This window comes from Onychostoma macrolepis, chromosome 10 (genome assembly GCF_012432095.1).
Source record: "Onychostoma macrolepis isolate SWU-2019 chromosome 10, ASM1243209v1, whole genome shotgun sequence".
NCBI lineage: Eukaryota > Metazoa > Chordata > Actinopteri > Cypriniformes > Cyprinidae > Onychostoma > Onychostoma macrolepis.
The window spans coordinates 24,546,574-24,557,314 of NC_081164.1; the positions used below are offsets into that span (position 1 = coordinate 24,546,574).

Below are 10,741 nucleotides of genomic sequence, written 5' to 3' on the forward strand. Positions count from 1 at the left end.
ATAACAGTTGAGAATCATCTTTACATAAAGTTTGGCATAAAAAAAGAAAAGAAAATTGATTTGTGATTAAAACAAACTGTTTTTGCCTTTTCATGTCTATTCATGTCTTTTTATTGTATTTTATTTTAAATTCTACAGAGGACATGGCATAACATGAATAAAATATCATTTTTCAAAAATTTTATTTTTCAAATTTTTCTTATGCTCTAAACAATGTAAATTCACAACAAATACTAAATTCACAAAACTGTTTTTTTCCTGGTAGTCAGGAGGTTATTAAACAGTTTGCCGTTTAAATATTAGCAATAATAATGACATTTATTAATAGCAGCAGAAACTAAAAATGAAATAAAAGGCATTCTTATGTCACCAGAGTTTCAGTACATTTTGTTTACGTTAATATTTTAGCATTTCAAATATTTATTGATATTAATGACAATTGGTGCATTGATTTAATACCCTCAGTTTATATTGCATTTACATAGCAGCAGCCATTATAAATGGTATTTAATCATATACTCACAATCAATTTGATATTAATATAAATATATGATAAATAATTAATCAGTAGCATATATTAAAGTATTACAGTATACAAACTATTCGATTTTTTCTTTTTGAAAATTAAAAATATTCAGTGTTTACAGACAACGTACAATTCACTTTTCAGAGAAAAAAGATACAAAAATTTTATTACATTTAATATATGCTCCGTATTTATTCATATTGTATTTAATATTGTATTCATTATTATATTATATTATATATCAATATTAATAATTATAAATTTCGATTATATTAGGCTATAAATTTGACAACAATAGTACACTTCAGTAAACGATTGCTAGAAAATACGAATAATTTGACAAAGTATTATATTACATGATGTTAGATAAATAAATATATTATTGTGTAACGATTTCACAATACCAACGAAATCTGTCCAACACAGTCATGAACGCGCCGTCGTCGTCACCGCCATTAAGACCGCCCATTCCCGGCCCAGCCCGCCAATCAAGTAGGCTCAAAAGCTAGCCTGTTTCCAAACAAACAACCAATCACAAATAACGTTATCCTGACGCTCAGACCTCCGCAGCCAATCGGGAACGTTTCCTTGACAATCAACTAGCAACGCGCTGCGCTTGGCGTCCGTGAACGGGTATTAGCTGATTAGCAAGACAGTTGAAGCCGAACTCTAATCTTGTTGGACGGATTTGGGTTTTAGTATCAGTTATTTATTGCCAAACTGCAAAAATGAGCCTGTCTCTGAGGTAATTATGAGGTGTTTGGTCGCTAAGAGTTTATTTAGAGACCAGCTGTTGGTGTGTGGAGTGATAACTAGCCGGTGCTTGTGAACAGTTGATAGTGTATTTAATAGCAACGATTGGGATAGTGAAATAATAACACCTATCATACAAAGAAAATACAAAACTGTAACTCACATTGCCTTACAAACAAGAGTACCACGCATTTACTTCATTTCATTGCTATACAATGTACATATTTAAACGTTAACTGTCAAGTCACCTGCAATTTTATGCAAAATACTGTCTAGGGAAGCAGCTAGCAAGTGTGCAGGCCTGTGATTGAATGGTATCTGAACTGATAGAAGATCTGAATGAATAAGGTGATTTATTTCCATACTTGTGCTGTCAGGACTGACCTAACTGCTGATAAGAGTAAAAGGAAGAAAAGGAGAGAACTTACTGAGGAGCAGAAGGATGAAATCAAGGAGGCGTTCGAGCTCTTCGACACAGACAAGGATAAAGAAATAGATTATCATGAGCTAAAGGTAAAGATCTAATTTCGTACACAACACACATGTGCAGTGACTATTCATCAGTTTAAACGTTTAAATCTTTAAAGGAATAGTTGACTCAAAAATGCCACCCAAGAGTTTCTTCATCAGAACAGATTTGGACTAGTCACATCACCAATGGATTATTGTGATGCTTTTATCAGCTGTTCGGACGGCACCCATTCACTGCAGGTGAGCAAGTGATGTAATGCTAAATTTGTCCAAATCTGTTCAGATGAAGAAACAAACTCATCCACATCTTGGATGGGCCAACTGTTTCTTTAATGTTGAAATATAGGCTAACTCTGCGTTTCCCAATCCCAGTGCTCGTAGTAAGTGCTGATATTTAAAATGTGTGTTCCAGGTGGCGATGAGAGCTCTGGGTTTTGAGGTGAAGAAAGTAGATGTGTTAAAGATCCTAAAAGACTACGACAGAGAAGGCACTGGGAAAATAACTTTTGAAGATTTCAAAGAAGTGGGTAAGTTGAGTTCATCACTCACTAATAGGTCTTAGCTATAGCTATGTTTCCATACATGTTTTTAAAAAAAACATTTTATGTGACTTTTGGGATAATGAAAATGCAAGACGTAAAATGCACATTAAAAAACTTTTATGCTCAACTGAGGCAGTACGTTTTCTTTATCCAATAAGAAAACTATGATGGAAACACATTTACTGAATAAACTGCTCGATGCTCAACACAAAACTCACGTGACTTTGCTGCAACAGATCATGTGATCGGATAACTGGACTAACCAGCCCACCGATCTCATTGCACACACCATCTCATGTGACCCTGGACCACAAAACCAGTCTTAAGTCGCTGGGGTATATTTGTAGCAATAGCCAGTCAAAATCATTAGGATATTAAGTAAAGATAATGTTCCATAAAGATATTTTGTAAATTTCTTACCGTAAATATATCAAAGCTTAATTTTTGATTAGTGATATGCATTGCTGATAACTTAATTTGGACAACTTTAAAGGTGATTTTCTCAATATTTAGATTTTTTTGCACCCTCAGACTCCAGATTTTCAAATAGTTGTATCTCAGACAAATATTGTCCGATCCTAACAAAAATACATCAATGGAAAGCGTGTTCATTCGGCTTTTAGATGGTGTATAAATCTCAATTTTGAAAAAGTGACCCTTATGACTGGTTTTGTGGTTCATGGTCACATATTTTGTTTTAATCATTCTGAAATGCCTGAGCCAAAGTCTGTCACCAAAATAATTTGGCAAGTTATCTACCAAACCTGTCTCACACGATGACATTCCTTAACAACATCCGCCATCGAACGCAAGACAACATGACAGTGTTTGTTACTGCGTTTCATCTGCATGCTCTGAGGCGCAAGTAACTTCTTATGTAGGAAAAAAGAGCCACAGGCTTCCCTGTTGCAGAAGCTTTCATTTTTATTATTAATATTTTGCGCCAGTTTCCCTGGATGTGACGATTTTGTTATTTTGAACACATGGTATTGAAACTGCCATGTTTTATGCAGTATTCAAATTTTCTGCATAAGTTAAATGCGCAACATTCGAAGGAAACGTAGCTAATTAAATGCTTTGCAGACATGATTTTGTTTAAATCAGAAGCAGATTCCATGTTGGCCTGATCATAAATATATGTAGCACAATAAATCTTTTGCTTCTAGTGTCACTGCTTGAAATTCATTTGTATTTGTATCAACTTTTTTTGTATTTCAAATCAAGTAATATCATTATTTTAAAGTGACGGACATGATATTGGAGCGAGACCCAAAAGAGGAAATTCTGAAGGCGTTTAAGCTTTTCGATGACGACGAAACGGGAAAGATAAGCCTTAGAAACCTGCGACGAGTCGCTCGTGAACTGGGCGAAGACATGAGTGACGAAGACCTGCGAGCCATGATTGATGAATTTGACACTGACGGGGATGGAGAGAGTGAGTTGCTAGATTTGTATCTAGGGAGAGGGAAAAAAGTGCTATTTTTATTGCCTCTGATGAATGGAAGTAATTACTGTGCTTTTCCCAGTTGGCCCAAAGTGCTTTTCTCAATTAAGGCACAGCAAATTAATGTATTGCAGCCAACAAAAATGGGAACAGTGGAAACGAAGGCTGAGTTGAAAGCCGTTTGTGTGTCCTTTGGCGTTGTGAAGAGCTATATGTAATTTAATCAGCAAAATATTAATAATTGTCTGTGCTGTGAGTAAGTAGGTTAAAAGCAAAACGAATTTAAGTGATCACATTTGTTCTTGGACTCTTTTCAGTTAATCAAGAGGAGTTCGTCTCCATCATGACCGGCGACTCGTGAGCAGCTGCGACTCAAAGAAAATGTGCTGAAGATTTGGCTGCACACACGCCGTGAAGAGCCAATCAATCTGACAGACTGATCTTTATTTGTGAGCAGTAAACCACATTTCAGATGTATGGAACGGTAGTTCGATTGGTGCTAAAATCTGGAAAGACGCTTGAACTGAACTGGACATGAAGGACAAACAACATTTCAGGTCATGAATAGGTTGGTTAGATTTTTATAGGGATACTTTGTATTTTAAAATTCCAAATTTGTTATGTCTTCAATGTTAATAGTTTGTACTGTAGCTGTTCATTTCACATTTGAAATAACATTCCAAAGTACTATTTATTGTAAATACTCAGTAAAAAAACAAACAACATATTTTTTGTCTCTTTTTTTTACTAAAGCACATGCATGCTAAATGCATGTATTACATTAAATGATACTGCTGTAGCTTGTTTATTTAGTGGATCCAATTCTAAAGTGATTCCAGATAATGCAGCTTAGTTTTTCAGAAACAGTATAGGATTGCAATTCTTTTCCCAAGTTAAGGTGACTTGTTGCAGAATTGTTAAATAATATATAATAAACAGTATTATATGAAATATTAATAATTTAATGTAATAATAATAATAATTTAATTAATTAAAAAGTGACGGAATTAATCAATATGAATTTCACAGCAATACTAGAGTGTCTGCCAATTGTAGGATTATCTTTTTTTGTTAGTAATTAAATATTTGGGTTATGAAATTAATTTAATAATTGTGATGCATCAGTGAATAGTATATATTTTTTTTTTTGTGATTTAACTTTTATTTATTTATTGCCCCTTCTTCCTCAATGTAGTTTAATGGCACTTTTTGGTTGGTTTAAAAGGTGATTTGTCAGTTTTGGCCAATAGAGGGAGACATTATTCAAAGAAAAGTTGTTCTGCAGTTGTAATCATTGGTTTTTCAGAAAGACTGCAGATGGATATTATAGTTCAGGGAAAAGAGATTTCTGTTCAAAAAGACCAAAACTTTTAATACTCACATAAATATAATCCTTACCATCAGAACCCTTGCAAAGTCGAGGAAAACCGGATCTCAAAATAAATACTAGTTCAGCTGTGTCAGAATTTCTGCGTGAAGCAAACTGTGCAAAAAAACATTTTCAAAGAGCCACTCAGGTTCATTGGAAAAGTTTGACATCTACAAAAGTTCTGTGCCATGGCCCGATCCTGGGCCAGATGTCTGCCTATGTGGGATCGATTCAGCTGTCAAGACGATGTGAGTGAGATGACAGGAAGGCTTTAAATGGCTGAATGTGTTGAGCATCACCTCTTATAACACTATCCAAAATTAAACATGTGACCGCAGCTCTACAGAGGCTGACACCGATGACTCTGTGCGTATCTGTGCCGCTGTGAGGATAATTTGGTCAGTGTGTCTCTGTCTGGAAGCAGAGGTGGCGCTGCATGAGGTAAGGACAGTCACCTACACAACATCAGCACAGAAACGGTTGTCATGGAGACGGGTCAGCAGATAACTGATGGAAATAAACTCCTGTGTGCTTTGTTTTTTAACTGATGCATCAAAAACAACAAATCAGGCCACAAAGATGAGCAAAGTTTGATTAATTCCAGTTGAAATGAATCAAATAAGCATTGATTCGTTCCAACACACATTACAGTATTATCTATGTAAAATATTTTTTTTAATAAACACTTTTTTTTTTTTAGATATAATTTTTTTTTTTTTTTTTTTTTAAATTTTCATAGATTTTTTTTATGGATTGAAATATTAGAACTTTAATAGTAATAGTTCAAAAGTAATAGTTTTGTTAACAGTAATAGTTTTAACAGAAGTAATAGTTCACCCAAAAATATTGTCTATTTTCTTGCCCTGAAGTCACCCCATAGACTTTCATTATTTAAAAAAAAAAAAAATGAAATGTAAAAAAATGTAGTTTTATTTTCTGTATTCACTGTGTTTCTCTGTGTTGTGTGTGTGTGTACATATGTATTTATACACACACACACACACACACACACACACACACACATACATACATGTATATAATTTAATTTATTTTTACAGTTTTTCGTCTGTATTGTATGTTTAGTATGTGAAGTATATTTAAAAAAAAAAAAAAAAGGTTCCTGAAATCACGTGCAGAAACAACAATTCTGAGATATTTTAAGACCAGTGTTTATAAATAGCACCAACAACTGTAACTAAAGTTCATCTGCTGAAATCATCTGATGGCGAAATGTGGTCAAATGTCGTAATATGATACACAGAAAATCACTGCCGCGCTTTAGATGAGGGAAAAGCGAGGTTAAAGGTCATCCTGTCATTACAGTCAGGCCGTAGTGGCAGTAATGGCTTCCTTCTCAGTTGTCCAAAGAGTCTCCAGAGACAGGATTCTCTGTCAGATAAATGTTTCCAAAAACCCTGAGTGGACCGCAGACGGACATCAGCGTTCTCTTGTGACAAAACTACAGGTTGATCGTAGATCAGCCGCCGTCGCGAGACGACATCTGAATCGCGGCACAATGCGCTCAGATGGTTGCGATCAGATGGATTAGTTTTCTTTGCTAATTATACAGAGCAGCCATTCAATAAAGAAGTCAATAGTACCGCCTAAGCATTCGCCCTCTAATTTTGGCTTTGAGGGTCCCGTAACGACTGTAATTTGGAGCATATTTAACTTTGGTGTATCTTAAGTTGAAGCCACACGATCATGGCCTACTCGTACAAATTTCAAAACCTTCTAAGACGTTTCCCTCACACATGGTAATTTAAACTTGGAGGGAAGCGTTTGTTAAAAAGACTGGCGTATCCATCCATTTTAAGTTTATTTATAGAGTGTATACGATCCAATTACTATCGCTCGAACACAAGCTCATCCGTTTTAGAAGCGCCACAAATTTCTGCAGTGAATAAAACTGCATTTTTGAGGGCGAGATTTTGGCCCGGTGATGTCCGTCTTCCTTGTTATGCATTGCTTGTATTCTGCTGAGCAAGTAAATCTGGACCTCAGGGCGAGGTTTTCCGTGACCTCCAGCGTTTAAGGGTTTTCTTTGGCTCTGATTGGTCTACACGGGGTCACATGACTGCCGATAACAGCTCATCATGTCTAACAGGCTGTGGGTCAGGGTAAGGGATGTCTTCTGTCCCTGAGCTCTATGGGAAGAGATGCCGGGATCTGTCACCTCAGCCGTTCCCATGAACTGGGCTTTGCCCGCGGGGGCTTCGAGAGCTGAATTCACTGGGAATCTGTGAGACTGTCACTGCTCTTCACTTTTGTTGGTTGGTTTGGTTGTTGAGGGAATACAGTCTTAGGTTGGTTGGCAAGAGTTGAAACCCTGGTGTATTTCTAGACGCGCTGCTCATTAGCACCTACGGCAGGCTACATAAAAGGCGATGAGATAATCAGCAATCAGGTTTATGATGTTAGGTAATGAATAGACTCAATTTCTACTTGTTTGATGACTTGAATCCGATGTCCAAAATGGATAAAAAGCTCGTCATCAATACTAATCTCCCTTTCTCATCATGATAATTGAACTCAATAAAAATGTACAAAATATCAAAATCTCATGCTTGAAGATTTGTGCAGGCTACTATTTTTGGTAATATGTTAGCCTACCAAAGACATCCTATTTTTATACTTTTTTTTTTTTGGTCACTTTGTGATTATTTTTATTTTTATTTTTTTTGCGAAATTAGATACAATTTTGCAAAATAATAAAAACTGTCATTCAAAACTAGAAATCTTATTACAATTTAAAATTTTATCTTAATATATTTTAAACTAATTTATTTCTGTATTATCAGCATCATTACTCCAGTCTTCAGTGTCACTCGATCCTTTAGAAATCATTCTAATACACTGATTTGCTGCTCAAGAAACATTTATATAATAGATAATTTTTTCAAGATTCTTTACTACTTAAAGTAGTATTTCCATCTAACTCTACTGCACACGTGTCGATGCAGCTGAATTGTTTTATGGGCAAATGTTAATGGGGAAAAAGTGTTTGTTTGTGTTCTCACTCAGACAAATAATTACTTCATTTGTAGTTGAGTCAACAAGCATGATAATTGGAAATATTTCAACATTTTTTCCCCCTTCTCATTAATTTCCATGTCACCGATGCAATGTAGATGATGCTTCAGATGTCCGTGAGTCACATATTCCATATACATAGTATGTTACTACTTTGAGTGAAGAAAGTCAAGCTTAAAGTCTGTGTGAACCAGAAGTTGCTGCTGACTTTATTTCAGTGTAGTGATGTATTTCCAGCTGAAAGGGAATATCCTTTGCGAGATTAACATAAATGTCATAATGTACTGTATTAAGTGTGAATAACACGCATGCTGTTTATTCTAGTAATTGCAGCTTCATGTGTTATATTTGCAATTTTAATTCTCCTAGTAGTTTTACAGTAAACCGTGTGACTTGTATTCAACTACAACTGTTTTCAACATTAAGGCAGCAAATCAGCACATTAGAATGATTTCTGAAGAATGGAGGAACGATGCTGAAAATTCAGCTTTGCATCATAGGAATAAATTCCATTTTAAAACGCATTCGAAATGAAAATGGTTATTTTAAATCATAAAAATATTTATCAATATTACAATTTTTACTGATTTTTTTTCTTGTTTCATAAACATTAAAAACCTTAGTTATTTCAAACTTTTCACTGCCAGTATAGCTAGATATTTGAGTAATACTTTGACCCAGTCCTCATATTTGAAGTGCTTTTCACATTCCTAATGATATTACTATTAATGCAGATTTGTTTTGCTTTTTAGGCTCTGAACGAGCCGTGCTTGTTAGGACCCGCCGTCTTCTATAACAGGGACACCGAATGTGTGTTTCGACTCCAGTGAAGCTGAGAGCAGCCCACTTCTACTTAATCTCTCTCTCTCTCCCCGGCCCGGCCTCGTACCCATCCACTAATGTGTCTGGCCTTTTCTAAACCTGCTCAAGGTCAGATCCAATGTTGATTGTAAAACGCTGCATCTGATGATTACTGGGGGATTAAATGCGGGAGAAAATAGTCAGATGACGAGCGTTACGATTGAGACGGGGCTGAAGCGGCACAAGTTATATGCCTTTGGAGCTGGCACATGCTCAGCTGTTGGAGACTGGACCACTTTTCCAGCCAACGTGTGAGTCATTCAGTAGAGATGCACCAGAAATAAACAGCCTGCCTGTTCTTCCTGGTTACAGGCCGGTCCGGCTCCCTCATGTGGTTTCTGTTCGGGTGCTGGTGGTCTGGTGGGGTCTGAAGGGGGAAGCCTTGATGTGAAAAACAGGAGCATGGCAGCATTTTGGGGTTTGAAAGATGTCATATTTAGGCAGGGCAGCTGACCCAATTTAATATCTTGTGTTTAGACTGCTGAACTGAAAGTGTTTGCTGCCCGTTTGAGGCCAAGAAATGTGTATTCAAGCCAAAAATAGTGCGCACCAGACTGACCGATGTCCTAAAAGTCAGCATGAAACTTGAATTGACCCTCTTTACTTTCTTAATACTCATTCCTGGTCTTGTTGTGAACGATTATGCATGTTATTCCACAGGGGAAAATAAGTTTGTCTTCATAATCTTTCACTTGCTCCCCATCTAAAAACAACTGACTTTTTGAACACCCACTTTTCACAATCCAATTAATTCAAAGTCCTAGCCTAGATTTTAATATCCTTTTTTAAACCCAGAAATTGCATATTTTGTATCTTATATTTTATTTATTTATTTTTCTAAGTTTAATTTTAATAACTTTTTAGATTATTATATAATTGATGTATACTTGTTTAATATACAGTATGTATTACATAAATTATATTAAATATAACTAATTTATATAAAATTATTTATATTTTATATTTAGTATATAATTGATGTAATTTTGTTTGTAAATATATTACATATAAATAAAATTTAATTAATACATGCTATATATTCAACAATTATACTCGTTTAATATACAGTATGTATTATACATTTAATTTATAATTGTAATTTTGTGTGTGTATATATATATATATATATATATATATATATATATATATATATATATATATATATATATATATATATACACACACACAAATTCTTATTAATTCTGTTTTAAAATAAAATATTACAATATTTTAATTAACAAACTATATAGTAATTATATACGTAAAAATATATATAAAGTTATATTTATTTATTTTCTCAATGTTTTAATTTTAATATATAAAATGTAACAATTTATTTAATAATCAGTGTAATTTTACATTGTTATAAAAATTGCATTAATAAATATAAGCTATATATAATGTGTATGTGTGTATAATATATTGAAGGAAAAATACAATAATAAATAAATAAATGTAACTTAATAGCCTAGATTTTAATATAATTTTTTTTTTTATGCCAAATGGGCTGTGAACACTTCAAACTACTTTAAGAAACTGACTAGTCATTTCTAAAAGATTCTCACCTTTTTCTTTTGTCACTTTTGAGGAACCAATTGTCTGCTGTGAAATGTCTCATTGAGAATGGCAAAATGATTGTTATAGAACAGATAATTGGTGTATAATTGCTGAAGTTCGTGTTCCAGATGCCAGCGAGCAGCGTTCTTTGAGCGGCTCAAGCGTGGAAGCTGTCCACGGGATTG

The 10,741-nt window shown here is 34.6% G+C and overlaps 1 protein-coding gene across 1 annotated transcript; it reads left to right on the forward strand.

Moving 5' to 3' along the window:
• Nucleotides 1–1,068: 1,068 nt before the first annotated feature.
• cetn3 (centrin 3) lies at nt 1,069–4,461 on the forward strand. Its single transcript, XM_058789498.1, has 5 exons — nt 1,069–1,271; nt 1,657–1,792; nt 2,163–2,277; nt 3,536–3,727; nt 4,054–4,461. Exons 1-5 carry the CDS (start codon nt 1,255–1,257, stop codon nt 4,095–4,097), a joined length of 504 nt encoding a protein of 167 aa, XP_058645481.1. The 5' UTR covers nt 1,069–1,254; the 3' UTR covers nt 4,098–4,461.
• Nucleotides 4,462–10,741: the final 6,280 nt, after the last annotated feature.